The 21,779-nt window shown below is 30.8% G+C and overlaps 1 protein-coding gene across 6 annotated transcripts in view; it reads left to right on the top strand.

Annotated features, from left to right (window-relative positions):
* Dscam1 (Down syndrome cell adhesion molecule 1) overlaps positions 1–19,288 on the top strand; it is a 275,607-nt gene extending 256,319 nt beyond the window's left edge. For all 6 annotated transcript variants that reach the window (XM_085959122.1, XM_085959094.1, XM_085959099.1 and 3 more), the window contains 6 exons: positions 838–1,031; positions 4,432–4,545; positions 6,498–6,639; positions 7,725–7,898; positions 14,208–14,268; positions 16,180–19,288. In XM_085959122.1, coding sequence (XP_085815248.1) covers positions 838–1,031; positions 4,432–4,545; positions 6,498–6,639; positions 7,725–7,898; positions 14,208–14,268; positions 16,180–16,255 — 761 coding nt within the window. In that variant the 3' untranslated portion in view covers positions 16,256–19,288. The remainder of the gene's footprint in view (positions 1–837; positions 1,032–4,431; positions 4,546–6,497; positions 6,640–7,724; positions 7,899–14,207; positions 14,269–16,179) is intronic.
* Positions 19,289–21,779: the final 2,491 nt, after the last annotated feature.

The raw sequence follows: 21,779 nt of genomic DNA on the forward strand, positions 1-21,779 counted from the left end.
ATACGTTTGAGTGACGAAGTTTAGTGTGCACTATTTATGTCGGATCTTAACAGCCTACCTCCACCCTTCGCTACTGATAGTACCTATGAAAATACTAAAACAAGTCAAATCTAGTACATAAGAGATAAATTGCTTTTTTTTCATCAATAGTGTGATCTTTAAAAAAAAATTGACTTTGAAACAGAAAGCATTTTTTTATTATTGCAAAAATAATTTTAATAATTTTGTCAAATGGTAATATTATGTTTACTGCTTTTTTTATTGTAAAACAAGCCAATAGCCTTGTGAAAATGGATATACACTTTCAGTCACATCTGGTGAGTATACAATAATGATAATTTGTATCTCTCTTGTAATTTAGGTGTTTTATTTTTATCTCTTCGCTGTTATATATTATATGCATTACCCCAAACAAAATAGTAAGCGGATTTAAAAGGTATATAAAACAATTAAATAAATATTGATTTAATACAGAATAAATATTTTCCCTTTGAACACTTTTTAATTTTATGTAGACATCTATTAAATATAGTGTGTAACTGTTATTATTTTGATTTCATCCTATACCCTATATAGCTCGATGTTCTTTGACTAATTGAATACATATTATTATGTAAATAATTAAATGATTATCACACTTAAATCCTATTTGAAATCATCTTTATATTGATTACAATATAAACAATTATTATATAGTTGTGTATCATTTTTTTCTCTCCCAAATAACATCGAATTATGTCGCTGACAATCTTCGATTAACTTAACCTTATCTAAATGTTCATTTAACACTTTAATTCGGCCGTATTTTGATTGTGTCTTTTTGCATCGAAATTAAAGCAGGTATGGAAGACGAAATTTGCCCGTACGCCACGTTCCACTTGCTGGGCTTCCGAGAGGAAATGGACCCCACCAAAGCCGGTCTCAACTTCCAGACGTTCCCCCACGGAAACGGAATGCCCCACGCCGGCACCATGGGCCCGCCCCATCACAACTCTCACAACATTCACTCCCGCTCCGGATCTCAAAGCATGGTGATTATACTTTAACACTCACCATAATACAAACATAGTCATTTATATATACGACTTAATAATTATTCATATACATACATAGTATGATTAGAGTTTATATTATTATAGTCCAAAATCCTTTATTTAGATTCATATTCATTTGTTTTGGTTACTCATACCATTGAACTAATTGTCATCAGGGCGTATATATAAAAAAATCAATTGCTTACTCTTAAGAGTGTAAATATTTTACATACATACCTATTCCATGTTTGTTTTCCACCGCAACTATTATACATTTTTCTCTGCCGTGCTACTGATTTCAATTAAATTTATAATTAAGTTCTTATCACATAAAATAGTAATCTTGATACAGTAGACCCTCGATTAATGGGCAGTTTAGTTCATTTTCAAATTAAAATTTACATTTAAAAATTTAGTATTCTTTACACTACCTGTACATAATATTGTTCACGGAACGAAGCAAAAAATTATTCAGAATTACTAAAATCGATATGATCAACTTGAGACTATTAGTTATTTTTTGTCATATTTAATTTTTAGGCTGTCATCGTGTTCTTTTTTCCGTATTTTTTTCTGACTCATTGCAAAGAGATAATGAGATAAAGAGTATGGTATGGTTAGGTTAGGTTCGTATTCATGCATCCAGTGCTATTCTTCAGACGGAAAGATGCTCCAAAAGTTCCCTTCACACAAATCAGAATGATGTTCCATTAGGTACGTTTCGTTAGAAGCAAAAACTTTTAAAGTTTGTTTGGTCTGCAGGTTGGGTTCTGTTCGAAATATTATCTATGGATGTACTATCGCAATTAATTTTAACGTCCGTCCATGTAGAAACTGTTAAAATTAATTGATATTGGCATGAATAATCAATAATAATTTAAAATGCTAATACATTAGAGTTGGCACTCCCCATCATTGAATATAGAGAGATAGTGATCGTTCAAAATATTCTGCCGAATGACAAAACCATAGACTAAATTTGTCGCCGTAACAGCATGTAACGTGATCATATTGCACCATTATTGTATAAGCATTTATTTTTCTAAATTCAATATTTTGACATTTTCTAATCAATCAATATATATATGTATATATATGTGTGTATAATATCGTGGTTTTTTTACCATGTTTTAATTATAAAATCACCATATTATAGTATTTGCGTTTGAAACGTACATCCCAAAATATTAATGAAATAGTCAGTACCTGAGTACTTATTAATGGTATTATATATATTTTTTGTAGCTTCACAACCCCCAACCCTCACTACCAGTGGATTCAGAAAACTAGTATTTTAGATCCTGTCTTTTTTTTTTTAAAAAAAATAGCGCTACATGCACCTAACCATACACTTTACCACAGTCTCTCATCATACCGTAGTGGCCTTACCACTGAGCCCCGAGCTCCAATAAAACATCGAGGAAAGAAATGGAAAGAAGTACAGCCAAGGAAGGTGAAAGCCCAAAAATAAAATATGTAAAATATTCAACGATGAATGATTTTGTTTGTGATTTATCTATTATTTAATTCTTTGTGAGTTAAAATGATATTAACTCAATAGAGTCAGATCTACTGTACTCATTATCGAGGGTTTCAGAAGTAACTTAATTTGTCTCTATAATATTATATCAGTGAGTCCCGATTATTTTGTTTTCTGTTTGGACTGTGGCACCCCAATGACGCTTTTGTGACAACCATTTACTTTGTGTCTATATACTGCAAGCAAATTTTCTAACAGCTTTATTCGTTAAGTTTGTCATACTTATGATTATTATCTTAACGTTGAGTTTTGTTTTATAATAATTAACATTCACAACTCAGTCAATGCCACATCAAATAATCATTATTACTTGTTTTATTAAACCGAAAACACATTCATACGCGGTTAAAATATAATCTGATTTCTCTTCTCTTTTAAACATTTCACTTATCGCGCTGGGTACTGGCAATGTTTGATTTAAAATTAGCAAATTTCAATCGTTAAATTAAAAATTATACTACTTTCGATCTTACCAATATAACATTCATTAAATATTTTAAATACATCAATACATAAAATAAAGTTGTATTCCAATGTCTTCCAATCTTTAATTAAAGTCTATCGGATGAATATTTTGTTAATTTAAATCATTTTGTTTAAATTATTTTTACAAAGGGTTTTTTTTATCTATTAAATCTAAGCCAAAATAAGACACATACTACTTCTTAGTTATTACAGTGATCAAATAAAATATAATTCCAAAAGTTTCATACACTTGTCTATTCATTCAAAGAAAACTGTTATTCATAAAAAAATGAATAGACTTAAAAAATACTTTTATAAATTTTATTTTCAATTTAAATAAACTTTTAAAAATATTCCAGCGATTACAGTGTAAGAGATTTCTAGATAAAGTTAAATTGAACAACGTTTATTGTTATTGAGTTAATTGATGGAGCAAATAAGCCTCCACAGAATGAGGTTTATAATTATTAACAGTCTTAAGCCTCAATTACATTGAGCTTCTTTACGAGCTGTGTGTTGGCGAATTTATAATCTGCCTGTAAAGTCGCCCAGTGTAATCGTCGAACAAGCTAACATGTTCGATGATTACACTGGGCGACTTTACAGGCAGATTATAGATTCGCCAACAAACAGCTCGTAAAGAAGCTCAATGTAATTGAGGCTTTACTGATGATGGTTGTTAGCTATTTGCCCACCCCATTGATTCCTCGCTCTGAATCAAATGATAATATGACATTGAAAAAACAACACAATATTATTTTCATCAGGTGCGGGGCTCGAACCTGCTTCCACATTTCCTAGTACTACCCCGCTGGGGGATTTATTAATACTACTGCTTAAGTTTTATCATACTTTGTACAGATTATGCATTTATTATTGATGCACTCACAACAGGGCTACATGTTTAGGAAAAATGTAAATATGGTGCCACCTTTATTGGGAACCACTGATGTATACGTATAGAATGTATTATCTTTTATGTGGATGTTTCATTTTAAATAAAAATTTTCCATTCCATTCATTTTTAATATATCCTTACATGATTTTTGACGGGCTTTTTAAGGTTTACAGTACCGAACCGACTGCGTTAGATTTTTGACAGTCCGGGAGATGTATAGACTGTCTTCTTTAGATTTAGATGACAATTCAATTAAAATAACATTGATTATACGTTAAAGACAGAGACTGTTTGAACAATTATTTGTATTTATTTATTTAATTGCATTATATTAATTTTGCCATGGTTCTGTTGAAATTATTTGAGATTAGATTTTAATTTCTTTGTTTGTATACTTATTGTATAATAACAACTGACGCATAGGTGAAAACACTCACCTGTTACTGATGCGTGTGCACATGAAACCATCTTATAATATATTTTTTTAAATAAAGCCTCGTCAAAACAATCGTTACGCACGTAAGAACTCTCAGGGTGGTAATAGCTCAATCTACACTCCCGGCCCTGAGTACGATGACCCAGCTAACTGCGCCGAAGAAGACCAATATGTAAGGCTTTTTTTAATGGCTTCACTTTTTCATTTCATTGTATACTTTGCAGTCGTTGGACGTTAATCAGACAACAATTCTATGACAGGTATTCAAATAGATGCACTACCATTGATTGTATCATATAATACAGACTCTCAAAAACATTGTACCTTATTTGGTAATGGCTTATTAAATACATTATTATATATGTCTGTAAAAACATATTCTATGCTTTTTAACACCTGCATCATTACTTGTCGTAATTATAACTATATATTTAACTAATAATTGTTGCTTATCGGCCGATGGATGATTTTTGTTTGAATACCTTGTTTTTGTAATCCTGCTTTGTGGTCAGGATTATCTGTTCGACCTTTATCTTACAAAGTTTCGAAGCATCTTCACTAATCCACTTTTATATTATGTAATAATTATATTCGATAAATATTTTAGTTATGTGTCTTTGAATAAACAATAATGTAATAAAAAATTAGAGAATAAATAGTAATGAGAATAATAATTGAAGTGTTTATAAAAAAAATCTTTATTAACTCCATTTTTAGTATGCAATGTTTTTAAAAAACAAAAAGTTGTAAAATAAAGGTCAGAATATATTCTTTTTGTATCACTGTTGTGAATTTGATGAATAAACCATTTCGGAATTGAAGAACTTTTTAAGGTCACAATCATTTTATTGCATTAACATAGATTCGACATAAAATTTTTCCAAATCATATATACTTAAATCACATAACACAAAGCACATGTCGTAAATAAATTGCAACAAAATGCAGAATCTACGAAATATACGGAATAATATGATTGAACATATTTATAATTAATATAGATTACAAACCGAATGTGATGTAAATTCAAAATCAATTAGTGTCTTAACTAACTTTAACGAAGATTGGTTTTTGAGCGCGTGCCCTGGATTTAAATATACACATATTGACAACATATTAATATGTGTATTTTAACCCTAGTAGTGGGATTCAAACTCATTACCCATCTATCAGAAATACAACACGCTGACATGTTCTCCACATTGAGTGGTATACTATTATCTAATGCTGTTATTTTTACTCGGTAATATACTCAAACTAAATCTTAATATCACAAAATTTCATGATTTTTTGATGTTTGAACGATTTGTACAAAAGGCTCATAAACCTTCTTAAATGAGTTTGAAAACATAACTCATTAAGTTAAAACCGATACAAAGTTATTATGAAACAATAATTACAGCTTTATTGTTTGTGTATAGGATGTATGTTTTGAATTATTCCATTTGAATCGTCTTTGTGACCCAGGTTTTGCTGGCATCATACACTATGCATGTAAATATACAACTGACACAGAGTATAGTTACTTACTGTTTATTTCTTATAACCATATTCTGTGCCCGTTGTATATTTGAGGGCTCTCGAAACAAAAACGGCAGTCTCAATTTTCGCAATATGTTGGCAAGTCATTAAAAATGTCTTACGTCTTTTTTATAGGTATAATTTAACATGTTACATATTAGTATACAAACAACATTTCAAAATACCTTTTTCAGAAATTTTACCTATAAGAAAGATGTGAGACATTCTTAATGACTCGTCAACATAGTGCGAAAATGGTGACTGCCATTTTTATTTCCAGAGCCCTCATTCACTATAGGTGAATGTGTATAGCGCCCGAAGATGCCAAAAGATGAAACTCTAGTCGCTAAAAATGATTCAAATGGAATAGTACAAAACTTAAATCAATTTGAAGTCAAACAATATATTATTACAACATTAACAAATTATTTTGTTAATTTTACAAAACTGTATAATAAATTCTACTACATTAAAGTCAGTTTAATCATCACATTTTGTATTTGAAGAAAAAAGAAAAGCCTTCAATCCGAATAGGTACCTAGTAAGCGTTTCAATATTTAAATTTTGCTGTTTATATGTGTAAAATATATTTGACTGGAACAGCGCAATCGTTATTCCCGACCATCGTACGGACGTGCCGGAGGACCCGAATACGATGACCCCGCATCATGCGCCCCTGAAGACGATCAGTACACTGGACAATACGGCACACCCTATGAACACTATGGATCTCGTCCCAGCTTTGGTAAGTGCACTTTTTATTAGACACATTTAAATAATACAAACTCTCGTAAACAAATTAATTAATAAATTTGTTAAAACAGTCACTATAAAAACGAAAAAAAATCAATAACCCGTTAAAAAGTTTTAATCATAACACATAATTCACTGATTAAACATGGGAAGGGAGTTACTAATTATTTAAAATCCTTCCTACCCAACGTACTCCTTCAGGGTTTCGTCTGGACTGATACGGACTACCCAACACACGTTACTGTATAATATCGTTGGTTGTTGAGCTGTTAAAACCTTAGATATGAGGTTTTTTTAAAGTAGACGATTTTTCTAATTTCACATATGGTTTACGCATCTATGGTTTTTTGTACATTTTAGAATGTTTTTGACATTTTATGTATGGCAATTGGTGCCCTCATTAATATGAGGTGGTGTGCAGCTGATGAGATTTTATGTCGCTATCGTGCAGCTAATTTCTTCTTCTTCTTCAATGGCGCTACAGCTCAAGTCCTCCGCACGTCTTTTCCAGTTCATGATTTTTAGTAGCTAGTTGGCATCTTTTGTAATGTTATCACCCCATCGTGTGCGTGGCTTTCCCACTGGCCTTTTCCCCCCTGGGCTTCCTTCGAGGATCGTCTTCGGTATCCGTGACTCAGGCATGCGCTGGACATGGCCTGCCCAGTTTACCCTCTGGAGTTTTATGAAGGTGGAGAGTTTGGAATCTTGGTATAAGCGGTATAGTTCCGTGTTGTACCTAATTCTCCACTCCCCACCATCATTCATGGGTCCGTATGTCCGCAGCTAATTTCACAGTAGTCAAAATTGACAGTGGGCTATGTTCATTTTTTTCTCAAATAGGCATCTCCGTTATCGGCAGCAATAGAATTTCAAATTATCTTGGTAGTACCTAATTTATATTGCCCAGGGTTTGCATTTATGATTCATTCATTTTCAAATCACACATACATATATAAAATAAATTTATTATATTATAAATAATTGTGCAATGCAAGTAGTAAAAAATGGGTTATTTTATAGATGTATCAATAATAATCAATAGTTGTAGATAAGAATAAGTTGTCCGTAATGTTCTAGCGGGCTCTGGTCGTAACATGAGCGCCTCTCCCGAACCTCCACCACCCCCTCCCCGCAACCAGCACCCAACCCCTAACGGCAACGGCGCTGACCCTAACGGATCCTCTTTCAACGACTCCAAGGACTCCAACGAGATCTCCGAAGCCGAGTGCGACCAACCACGTGCCCTCTCAGGTAACAACACAATAACCCGTACTTATCAATCAACCCTCCCCCCCTCTAATAAAAAGGTTGGTTTGTTATTAACACCGATAATTTAAAGTCAATGCATTATTTATTCTATGTTCGCATCAATGATCATATCAGTTTAGTTTTGATACTCATTAAAGTACATTTTATTTACACAATTTACCTGTATATTTGTAGTCAAAAATTGTGCGTGCAATTCTGTATGAACACTCATTGAACAAAAATATATAAGGCATCTATTTCTAAATACTGATAAGTCTACAATTACATATTTGGGGAAAATAACATTTTTGAGGTTTAAGCGTAAATGGTTGGTTTTTCTTTTTCCATCGTATTGTATTTTAAAATTAGTATAATATGCCCATTTTTATCAGTCACTCAACCCTCAATTCCATAAATATAAGCAAAATACAAATATACATAATATATCGACTGTAGAAAGGAAAAACGGCGTAACCCTCAGTTTTTTCGAAATAAGTTTTATTGCATAATAACGTTGTACATGACTAAATACATGTTGTGTTCAAAGGATGCAAGCTGCAAATGGCGATTTATTATCTAAATTTATCTATCAATTAAAAAAAAGAAGGAAGTGACGTGGGAAAAACGACTTAACTATCATTTTTATTGGTTTTTTTTTTTAAATTAACTCAATAATTAATAAAATTTGATTTGTGTGGAAAAAGGACGTACCTTTATGCTTTGTACAATCGATATAGTAAAGGCATTTGGTTGTACAGATAATCCTCGTTCATTGCGACCCTGGCAAGTGCAGATTTCTTACATATCATGAACGATTTCTAATATTTTTTTTGTCCCGCATTTATTTTGATATATGCCATGTGCCAGGAATTATCATAATGAGTAAAATCAACTGCGTACAATCAGATTATTTAACAGTTATCGAAATATTTTACATAATAAGTAGGAGACAGGGGTCAATCAGGGTAGTCATGTAGATTCTTTTTTTGCAAAGCAGAACAAAATGAATGTTAATTGTTCAGTTTACTATAAAATTATATTATCCTTATTTTATGTATGATGTATTTTTCAAATTTGTTAATTGTGTGGACTTATCGGTTTTTGGAAATATATGCCTCATATAAACTTAATATGGAAAGACAGTATGTTTACAGTACCTACCAAAGTGGTAACTTGAATGTGTAAAGTAATGTTTACCACTTGTTGGATCCGTTTTGATAATATTTTCTATGGCTTGAACTCAAAATTAAAAGTGTTAAATTGATACATACTTATTTAATTACGGGTATGTTATTTCCGTGAGAAATGATTTCTATTTATTTTTCTAATAAAATTCTATGTTTATATTACGTGTAATGCTTTTTATATTTTTTAATTATAACTATTGTGAGAGTATTTGTTTAATTTGCCGTTTTTAATACTACTAAATTCTCTTTGTTTTTAAGAATTGTGACTAATTTTGCATGCTGTGAATGGATATGTTTAAGCCTCGATAAGATTTGCTTTTTATTCTATATTATAAATAATTTATAATAGTCATGTTTCGTGAATAATTCATTATAACCCTTGTGTTTCTGGATTTATAATAAAATTATTTATTTACAGAACTTATTGTCAAATTACATTTAAATTTGCTAAAAGTAAAATTTTAAGTATTCTATAAAAACTTTTATGTTTTTCAAGGTACGTGGGCATTTTCGCCAAAGTTTGTACATGTTTGAAATTTGGGTAATATTATTTTTTCACTCAAATTAACCATTTTTATATAGCTAGCAGATTCCTTGTTCTATTGCTGAATTGGTGATAGCAATTTTTCAGCAAAATATTGATTAATACAATATTTATATCATTTTTATTATGAAATTGGGCATAATAAGTTTCCGTTCCGTGACTACGAAACTTAGCTTTTAAAACATGAATGAAACACTTTTTATCACTTAAAAGAGCTCTATTAGATTAAAAAAACCATACACTTCAAAATAAAACTACAAATAGTCAAAAAATATTATTGAATTTTAATTCTTGGGCACATTTCGTTCCCCTCCGTTACCCTATGTCTATAATGGCAGAGCATTTTTCCTTTAGTATTTGAAAAAACCAATCAATGTTCGTTCTGCTATTTTTTTAAAGACAATAATCACTTTTACTAAATTTTATTGGAAAAATAAATAAGTTTCGTTATTTAATAATCAAATGAAAAATAGTTAACGTTCAACTTTTTTGGGGACATTTTCGGAATGGAACGAAATGGTAACGGAGTGTAATTTGTAAAGCTTAAGTTACATGTTACCATAAAAACAAATTTTTGTTTTATGAAATTTATTTGAATTTTTTGATAGACAGATAAATATTCAACGTGCGTCAAAATAACAAAACAAATCAAACTTAATCACTAAAATAGACATATTTTATAATAAATTTCACAATACTTGTAAAATAAGGTAGGTAATAATTTTGACACACTATACATTACCATAACTTTATTTGGCATTTATATTATTTGTAACTCAGATAAAAAATATTTTTAAGCAAATTAACAATATATGAAAAAAAAAATCAGCAAGGGATTCAGACGCGAGTTCCTAGCGCGGCACGGAGTATATAACTTTTACGAAAATAATTATAGTCAAACTCGGTTATTACGATCTCTGACATAGCGAGATCTCGGATGTAATAACGAAACATTTGTTGACAATTGGTTTATGATTTTCGCCATACATTTAATTTTTTCACTGTTATAACGAGCAACTTATCGGATATACCGAGCTAAAATACTGTTAATGTGTCGACCGTTTTAAAACATTTCGACCCTAAGCAATAAAATCCGATTGGACAGGATGCCGCCGGGGTCGGATTACGTTTATGACACTAGTAAAGTGTCTAAGTACCTACCTTATTGGTGTTTCACCGACAATAATAAAAAAGTATCCACGCATATGGTTGAAAAATCCAAGGTTTGTGAAGTCCGTAGGTACCTACCAGCGTTAATTACAATAAACAACTTCTTTTGTAGTTTATGAATGCCATGCTCGTTTCGGGGATTTTTACGATGGTTTCCAAATTTTTTATTTTCGGCTTTTTGTGTAATGTGACATGCTCATTTAAAAATACCTATTCTCTGATATAACGAGTAACGCTTATAACAAGCAAATTCAGTCGGTCCCATCTTCCTCGTAATAACCAAGTTCGACTTTATGTTGTCTTGAAATTTAATTGTATTCATCAACATAAAATGTAGCTATACAGGTTGATTGTAATCAAGACGTACTTTTCTGACATTTCGTGAATACCTACAGTTCTAGGTATTAAATCTAATCGAGTACACATTTCTGTTAAACGTGACAAAAAAATACTTTTTCATACATTTTTATAAATTTCTATGCCTAAAATGTATGGAGAAGTTTTAAAATTTTGGTGGCGTATAACAGAAAGAGTATGACAGAGCCAGTGCCTGTCTCGCAATTATTTCAGTCTGGTGTTTTTTCTTTTCCTTCTGTTGTTTTTTTTTATCTCCATACTTTTATGTGCGCTATTTTTGCGTATTCAGACATATCACATACTTTTTTAATCTTTATTATATTATTATATTATAGTCAGGTTATTTTCTATATTTTTTAATGAAAATATTTTTGTTTTTCATACGAACAGACAAAATAATTTTTTTTATAATCTATGAAGAACTAAACACACACTGTAAACCCAACTTTATGCATGCCATTTCGTTACTTTTACATTCCACATATACGTTACCACCAATATAGTTTCGGAGTGGAAGTAACGGATTCTGTTTCAGAAGTGTTTGAAGCCAAAATTTAGCTTAGTTTTATTGTTAAACCTGCGATATGTTTTATTATATCTGTAGTATGAAAGATAAGCTCCATATGTGTAGTATGTGAAATAGAAATATGTGTTTTCTTACCTTATAAATCGTGGTAACAGTAGTGGAACTTCTTAAATGACCAACCCAGAAAGCAACCTGTTCCGATAGCGATACCGACACACACCAACAATTTAAAGTGTACATGGCGATCAGTGTTATACAAAAATGTTGCTACATTAAAAAAAAACATATTTATAGTGAAAATTTTTCGCCTTCATGCTAAAATCGTGGTAACGGAATGTGGAGTTCCACTTTTTCAAATATCCTGGGACACACTTTAAACGTGATTTTTTTTCAATATTGGTACAAATTTACGAAAAAACTATATATTTTCCAAAAATATATAATGTAAGCTGTTGAAAACACTACGAATTTAATTTTACACACTCAAAATTAATGACGAAATCAGACTTTGTTTATTTGAATTTATGGGTGGGACATGGTAAAAACGCACTACCTTTCGATCTAAATAATCAATTAAAAATATATACAGGTCAGATAGTTGTATTTAACTGATTGAATAGAGTAAATTAATAAATTTGCATGTTAAAAGTACATAACTTTCCAACATTTTATAATATAATAACTATGAAAAAATCAATCAAAGTCATGGGACATGCCAAAAACGCAATGTACAAACTTTGGCGAAAATGCCCACATATTACTCATTTAATATAGAGCTTCTTTTTGTTTATTTTTTTAGACATTCGATGAGAAAATACAATGTTTATTTTTTGAAAATACATTCAATATATTTTATATGTTTTCTTACAATATTATAATGTGATGCTTTTTGAAGTAATACAATTTGAAATTAAATTTATAGGATTGTATGAAGTCTATTAACAATTATTTTATTTTGAGTGCATTCAATTAAATAACAATAATATGGATGATGAGCATTATTTATATAATATGCATTAAAACAGCGAAGATATATAATAATAATATATATGTACATAAATGCTGAAGCTTATTTTATTATCATGCATAAAGAAAAATCTGCCATTATCTTATGTCGATTTGTTTAATTTCAATATCGAAACTTATTATATTTGTTTGTGAGAAGTTCATGATGTTTGATATTTGAATGCATAATAACTATATAAGAAGCCTTTCATATCATTCTTATGTGTTATTTGTTCCTGTATGCAAATCTCAAACTGGTGCAAATCAATTTGTCCTTTTTGATCTGCGTACCCGAATTTAGATTGGTTTGGCAAATATGTACTAGCATCTAATTTATGGATGACTACTCCTTTACGTCATTACACAATCTTCACCGTTATGTTTACATTTAGTTATAAATAATATGCTATGAGCAACCTTTCTTCTCACGAAGGTTAAATTAAATGCCGAAATTTTTTTGGGGGTCGCGTTTATAAATGCATTTTTTGCAATTATCCAAACCGATTATTTTACAGAACAATAAAATCTTATTCATTCTTTGACATATTATTATAAAAAAATCCTTGCTAGGCTATAGAAAATTATGCTGTGGGCAACAGTTTTCTAAGACACTTGAAATCAGTTTAAGCCTCTGAGCATCTGATCATTTCTCTCATTATGGTCTGGTTTGGCTTGCATTTGCCTCTCAGGAACAGATTTCAAACGGGAGATATGTGTTGTGCATGCATCCGAAATCAGCAAATTGTCTATAATAGTAAATCAGAGCTAAAGGCCATTTCGGATTGGTCGAGTAGTTAAGTCGAGTGAAGAGTAATTTCGTAACTAAACGTGTATGAACAGACAAATTTAGTCGAGTAATTTAGTAAAATCTTTTAGTCGAGTCAATCCATTTTGTTCAAATTTTTCGGTCAAGTAGCGACCAACACCACCTCTCACTAAATACCAAACAAGCCACGAGACAACTCTGAACAAGTTATCTTTAGTCAACTTCATTAGATGTCATAGAATTTCTTCCTCCAATTAATTCTTCTGATATACCTATTATAAATGAAGTTTTTTTTTTTTTGCTTTGTTATATTGTACTCTGTTTGGACACTTTTAAGTTACTAAATCATTTAGTGGTAACTAAATCATTCACCACTCGACTAATCCGAACCTGCCTTGATGGCTAAAATAAAAGGAAATTAATCATAATGTAATATTTTTTTTAACTTGTATTAGATTCTTCAATCTATTGAAAATGTCGACACACATGGGCTGCATATAAGAGTATGGATGATAAGTTTAGTTGATACTAAACTTCACCTCACAATATTTACAACTAGACTTCATATTCTATTAGGTTTTTAGAATAATCTGCTACTGAAAATGAGATGTGTTTTAAAACTATGTAGCTTTATTACCAAGATAGAAATATATTTTTAATAGACTGTCATACTTGATTGCAATTAATACTTGGAAGTAATTGTATTTGTTATAGTGTTGTTATGAAATTGTTTTGTGATGTGTTGTAATTATTGCAGTAAGAGCACACAATACCAAGGATGGCATGACCACCGAGGAAATGAGAAAACTTATCGAAAGGTCAGTCAATCGAGACAACCTTTCCTTATTTTATTTTATTTTATGTTTCCGTTTGCTAAACACATAATATGACGATTCTCGTTTACTAACATTCTTCATATTATTATATTTGATGTATGGTTCTAACATACCGTTAAAATTGGATATTGATTTTTAATAAAACAATATTATTAATCCTGGTTTATCAATCCTCCACCATTCTCAATTTACGATTGATATTTAAATATTGGACTATCAAGAAGGTTGGCAAAAGGGGAATTGCTAAACCGTATTTAACAGGAAAGATTAATTATATTCATTTAATATTACGTTAACAATCATGAAATGAATTTTACCATTCACGCAATACGGATGTCAGTTTTTAGAAATATGGAGTCAATAAAATCAATAAAGTCAAAATAATAATATTATTATTATGTATATACTTCACAGTTAATTTTGTGGGAATGAATAAATTGAGATTTTTAAACTGGGTTTGAAAATTTGATTTTAGATTAAAGACCTTTAACTTCTAACAATCTAAAATGGCTTCAAACGTTTTGTTTTTTTTATGTTGTAATAATATCTCATAAAATATTTGTGTCATTTCTCTGTTATTTTTGGTTTCATGAAAATCATCAATTGCAGGAAACCGTAAGTTTGAATGTTGCATGGTATTTAAAAAAACGCTTTCTGTTTTAACAAAAGTATGTCTTTGGATCGATGTTGGTAGTTTATATTTTAATTCCGTTCCTTAATAAAACTTGTGTTCATTTATAGGATTGACTATTACCCGAATTGATTATGATTTTTCAATCTATTTGCCCTACCCAGAAACATAATAATGGATATGCTTTTTATATATTCCTATGTACAATAATAAGTTTATATTACTCCTATTACCCGTTCAAGATATCTGAACAAAAAAATATATTAATGTTACTCCCAGCTTTGATTGTTAGTTTTCTATCCCCATGATTAAAAAAAAAAAACACGAACTGATTCAGCTTTGACAATAATATTATTTAACGCTACTGTTTTAGGCCTCTTTCAGAGTGATCGGGTTGCGTTAAGAATTGCATTTGATAAAAGTCAATAATGTTAATGATGTGATTCATAAAATGTATTTCATTACGACTGCAGCTTCATCGCTCTTAAACGAGGGTTATTTTTATTAACACCCAACCATAGATTAAACTATTCTTATTGTTATCCATTACTACGCACGGCGTTTGTTGTAAATATTCATATTATTTCATGCTAATATTATTTTTAGTCGGTTCAAGAATCAGATATCATTCTTGTATGAAACTTTATTTTAATTAAACCCGCCATCTTTTACATCAGAAGTTTTCATTTTATCAACCGTGGATCGGTATCATGGTTAAATAATAATGCTTGTTAAAAAAACGATGTTTCATTTTTTTGTTGATTGTGTTAAGAGTCTGTAAAAAACATTCTTTCGAATAATTTGCTTCGTCAATAATATGAGAATTGTGTCGCTGAGTTTCAAAACCCGTATAACACTTTTTTGAAATAATTAAGATATATATATCGTTGGATTCGTTATTAAAATCTCTACGTGAAAATTTTATCGCCTCTTTCAAAAGCCGCTACGATTAACTGTAATTTATGAAACAAAATCAATGTGTCTATCAAATCCCGCTATAACACTACTGAAACATTCAAAAACCTTTTTAGTTCATAAAGTTTTTGTTGATTTTCTTAACATAATGAAAAAGTGTTATAGCTGGTTTTGAAACTCAGCGACACTATTGTAAAACTTATTATTTATTCTACATATCAATGTAAAAAGTTAACCTTAATATACCGGTCTGCTGGTTTTGTATAATATGAAAAATGAAGGATGTTATGTTATAAAAAATGGTAATACATGTTTGGCTGCCCGGGCGCGCGGGGTGTCTTTTACAGAAACGAAGCAACAGGCCCCCACCAACAATTCCAAAGCGGGGGGGGACTCACAACCTACGATACTGTGGCAGTGTAATCTGTGAGGAAACTCTTCGGCCGACATCTCGGGCTGAAGCCTTCCTCGAAGACCTGCGCTCCTTCCGCTTGATCGACACCGACCGCCGAAACCAACATAGAGATGTCACACGTGCCACTCATCATTTCCTATTTTCTTTTCGACGTAATGCCGCGGCCCCTCTCGCACGTTACGCAAGGCTGACTTTTAACACCGGCATTAAGTACTCAACGATAATCAGCTCAAAACTAAAATTAATCCCGAGTCACTTTTCCGTAGTGTTTAATCCGTATTTATTGTTGTTTATTGAATCTCTAGTCTAACTTTAATAATATATGAATATCAATATTTCCCATAATTAATAATCGATACCTATTTAATCATTGGTGTAATGAAGCTGATAGATAACTAAGGAAAATAATACATTGCGTTTTAGCTTTCCCATTGTTTTGCGCGACGCATTTTGTCTTTGTTATGTAACCCACATAATTCTCTATTTAAAATCGAGTCCTGTCAGTATCGGGCGGGATCGTCCGATTCGATTTGAAATTTAAACAGTCTAAATAAATTCCTGCGAGATGTGTTTTGACGGAGAGTCGGTTGTGTGAGGCTTTAAAAAAGCAATATTTTATAACTCGACTATTATTTTTATGTTAGCGTTATTTTTAGTAGATCACTTGTGGCATTTTTCAGTGAAAGCGCAACTCGTACTGAAAGTTGTGCCATAATATAATTATGTATTTTACGTGAAGAATTTTTAAAATTATTTTATAAGTTTAATTATTATTATTACTGTATACGCTTGTGCATATTTTTTTCCTTTCAGGTGCTCGACTAATGTGTGTGTAAACTAGATAAATTATATTGAAAAGATTTGGCCAATTTGTTTTCTAAGTCTATTAATTTATTGTCGATAATGCTTCCCCTGATTCTTTTAATATGTTTATAGGAATACAGCTATTGTATTCTATGTATTTTTGACAAAATAATCAATGATTTTTTTTTAACGATTAATATGTATTATTAAAAAATACTATGCACTATGTACTAATGCATAATAATAAGGTATTTGATGAAAAATTCATTCGCATTTATCCAAAAGTATATTTAAATTTTATATTTGCATTGCCAAGATTTATTCAATGACCAATGACTTGTACATTCAAATCTGTTTGAAATGATTGCAACAGCATTCTTCTAAAATTCACTTATAAAAAAATAATAATACACAATAATATGACTCTTTGTGTTTGATCTCAATTTGTAGTGTGAATGTTTATTGTTCATTCAAAATCCTAATAGAAGTGGAGTCATATTATTGCTTCAAACTGAACTGTTATTTGTCGTTCGACGGCGGTGCAATATATTTATGGCTATTAAATATTGAGACTATTATGCGGATAAATGTTGAATGTATTTTTTATTTGTATTTGGCAATACTGTAATAAAGCCAACTGATATTGAATCGTATCTTCCACGATAGGGTTTTAAAATTATTTACCAAGACGTTGACTATCCTCTTTGTAAATTTATTTAGCGACAGTCTCTCGTATAAATATATTTTGTTCAGCTTAATTGAATTGCGAATACGAAACGGATCGCTCGGTTTTTCTATATGATTACATTAAGCTCAACATTAAACATGTGATATTTTTCATCCTGAGATTGTAAGACGACGTAGTGTCTTTTGTTTATTTGTTGTAAATGAATTTTCCAAAGTGAAATTCGCTTTTTATTGATGATTTTTCGTTTCTAGAGTTGTATAAATATTTCATGAACGCTTAAGTGAGAGTATATCAACCAGGAATCGGGGAGTCACGATGATGATGATGACGATTTTTTTTTATATAAAAATATTCTTTTGCATTAAATATTTAGAATAATAAATGTAGAAATGATATTAACTTAATTGATATTGTAGCATTAAACTAGTTTTTATTTAATTTTATAATACGAAATAACGTTATTACCAAATCAGATCACAATGTAATATTGAAAATCAACAATAAACTCTAAAATCTAGATTGATCTTTCTGTTATATATCAAATATTCGATGAAGCAAATCAGTTATGTACGAATTTGATGTTTTTAATAATATTCGCTAATTATAATAAATATTAGAGGAAATCTTAAGATTTAATCTTCAATTCAATTTGTGTACTATTCGTCGCCTTGATCCGTCAAGCATTGATAATGTTTCACTCAAAATGAATGCCAAGGGAAAAGGTCAATCGGAACCTTTCCCATGTCTTAGGATAAAAGTAATGGTTAGTTATTTTTGTAGAGGCGTCCGGGTCAAGGCGGATTTTATGATATATACTTATAGATATAATATTGACGTATCCTCAGATCCCTTTGGAGGTTGAGTCGTGGGCCGGGCGCGTCCTCGGCCGTCACGAATTAAGAAGTCTGATGCGATCGCTCTCGATAGCTAGCTTGTCTAATAACTTGAAGGTCCGAAATGAGGTTTTATAATTAATCCTGAGCTGTTCTATTTGAAAAAATATATCTTACTTAGCGGTTAGTTAAGATATCGAACATAAGACGTAAAACTATACTACTAAATATGTCATATATACACAAATAAATGTTTTTCATGAGTGTTTTGTCATAGAACTAATAAGGAGCTTGATGTTTTACCAGTAAAAACCAGTATTTTCGGTTGATTTGATTATGAAATTTGCCATCTTATATATTTATTTCCCTTTTAAAAATATTTACTTGTATATTGTTTTTATTTGAGTAATTTTTAAATTAATGCTTAATATTTTTAGTAAACATACTTTACTGCTCTTCTACTAACCACGTAACCACTTTGGATACTTCTGTATGCTGTATCAATCATGAAAACTATCTTTATACACGACAACAAAAAATGTAATATTGTGGGATTTTTCAATTTGAACTATGTAGCACTATTTCAATAGATTGTCCGTTGCAAGTTTGTGATGTTTGAATTTACCATTTCCGCTGTCAAGTATTTAATTATTATGAATATAAACCACTATGTAATTTGTACCAAAGTATTTTGTAATTTTATTTGTGTCAATAAATTGATTAAAATAATGTACATCTTTTTTCTTTGCCCTTTCCCAATTTAATTTATACAATCCACAACAAAACCACATCAAGTTAGCTGTAACCCGACAAGGCCATATTCAAGACACAGGTATATGCACCTTAAAATGTATACTGTTTTGTAAAATTTAATTAATGGCCTATTAGGCCACAGATCTCCGCCTCCATATATTATACCATTTTAGTGAAAATACTAATTTAATCAATGAATATAATTTTTAAATTGGCAGCTATACAATCTAATGTAGAACTTGGTCAGTTGATTCCGGGGAGATTTCTCAACATTTTTTTATGAGAATCCGTTGTTTAGCCACTCGGTCAACCCATTGGGTCCATGCCCAAAATTTTATATTAACTGCAGTTTAATGTTTGCCAAAAGTCAAATATCTTGTCCATTTATGACGTCAAGCCCCAAGAGGGGATCTGAAATAGTGTAATGAAGGTGATACTGGGGAGGCGGGGTTGTAAAACATGTCACGAAAATAATTTCCATGAGAACATTATACCTGAAATTTCTAATCAAAAATTATCATCTCTAGAAATAATGTGAAAAGTTGATTGAGAAGTCTTGTTTCTTGGGATTTCTTTTTGGAAATTTTGAGATTCCTAACTCTTGAAAAATCATCAATGAGAAAGGAATGTAATACGAACAAAATATGAGATTTGAAATTAGTATTGCTAACAAAAAGAAAAAAGATCTCGACTATGAATCTGGACGATTTGTTTTTTCAAAGGATTTCACAAAAAAAAATCCGTTTGTTAAATTTTCTGTATCTACCAATTGAATTGACCAAATTTGAGAAAAATATCCGATATTTTCTCATATACCGTATACGATTCGCCATATTTCTTTTAACGCACAACAGAATGACGTCTTCGTCGCTTAAGACCTTCTAATCCTTTATTGACAAACGGAATTGATTATTTTTATTCAAATATCGTAATATAGGCATTGGCGCACTTTTTTCCGGTGAGAATTCACTACGTAAATTATCTTCTGACATTCGCGTCCGCCACTGCTATAGTTTCATAGATAACGTGATATTCCAAATTTGATTTTTTAAAATACTTTATGGCTGTTCACGCACTCTTTTTTTTATTGAAACAAACAATAAAAGAAATTAATACGAATTGCTTATAGTTATCAAAATGTGTGATATTGTATAATATCTACCTATTTTTATCGTCCCTATCATCATCAATCTTGACCTATCCACTGCTGGATGAAGGCCTCCTCAGTCTTGATCTGCACCTTACTTACACAAAAATCAGTGATATTATATTATTATCTACCTATCTATATATAATTCCATAATTATCACGAGTCTCAATAAATCCACTGCTGGATGAAGGCATCTCTACGTTGATTGTATTCTTGACAGTATTAAAATTATATATTTATTAAAAATGCTAATGTTATTTATCTACATATTCATATCGTCATCATAATCATCATCATCATCAACCAGGATCAATCCAGTGATGGATGAAGGGTTTCGCAACCTAATTCGTCTACTATCAGTTTAACGAATTTGTGATATTATACATATTTCTATCATTCTTATCATCATCGACCTGAACCAATCCACTGCTGGATAATGGCCTCCCTAGCCTGGTTGTACTCCTTTCTGTCATATAAATTGCTGTATTTATCAAAATCGGTGATATTATATTTATCTACATATTCATATCGTGATCATCATCATCATCAACCAGGATCAATCCACTGCTTAATAAAGACCTCCCTAGCCTGATTCTACTCTTTTCTGTCATATGAATTTCTGTATTTATCAAAATCGGTGATATTACATTTATCTACATATTCATATCGTCATCATCATCATCATCAACCAGGATCAATCCACTGCTTAATAAAGACCTCCCTTGCCTGATTCTACTCCTTTTTGTCATATGAATTTCTGTATTTATCAAAATCGGTGATATTATATTTATCTACATATTTATATCGTCATCATCATCATCATCAATCCACTACTTAATAAAGACCTCCCGAGCCCGATTCTACTCCTTTCTGTCATATGAATTTCTGTATTTATCAAAATCGGTGATATTATATTTATCTACATATTCATATCGTCATCATCATCGACCTGAACCAATACACTGCTTAATAAAGACCTCCCTAGCCTGATTCTACTCTTTTCTGTCATATGAATTTCTGTATTTATCAAAATCGGTGATATTACATTTATCTACATATTCATATCGTCATCATCATCATCATCAACCAGGATCAATCCACTGCTTAATAAAGACCTCCCTTGCCTGATTCTACTCCTTTTTGTCACATGAATTTCTGTATTTATCAAAATCGGTGATATTATATTTATCTACATATTTATATCGTCATCATCATCATCATCGACCTGAACCAATCCACTGCTTAATAAAGACCTCCCGAGCCCGATTCTACTCCTTTCTGTCATATGAATTTCTGTATTTATC

Source organism: Rhyacophila brunnea, unplaced genomic scaffold (genome assembly GCF_057557595.1).
Source record: "Rhyacophila brunnea isolate RB1 unplaced genomic scaffold, BYU_Rbru_1.0 scaffold_11, whole genome shotgun sequence".
Taxonomy (NCBI): domain Eukaryota; kingdom Metazoa; phylum Arthropoda; class Insecta; order Trichoptera; family Rhyacophilidae; genus Rhyacophila; species Rhyacophila brunnea.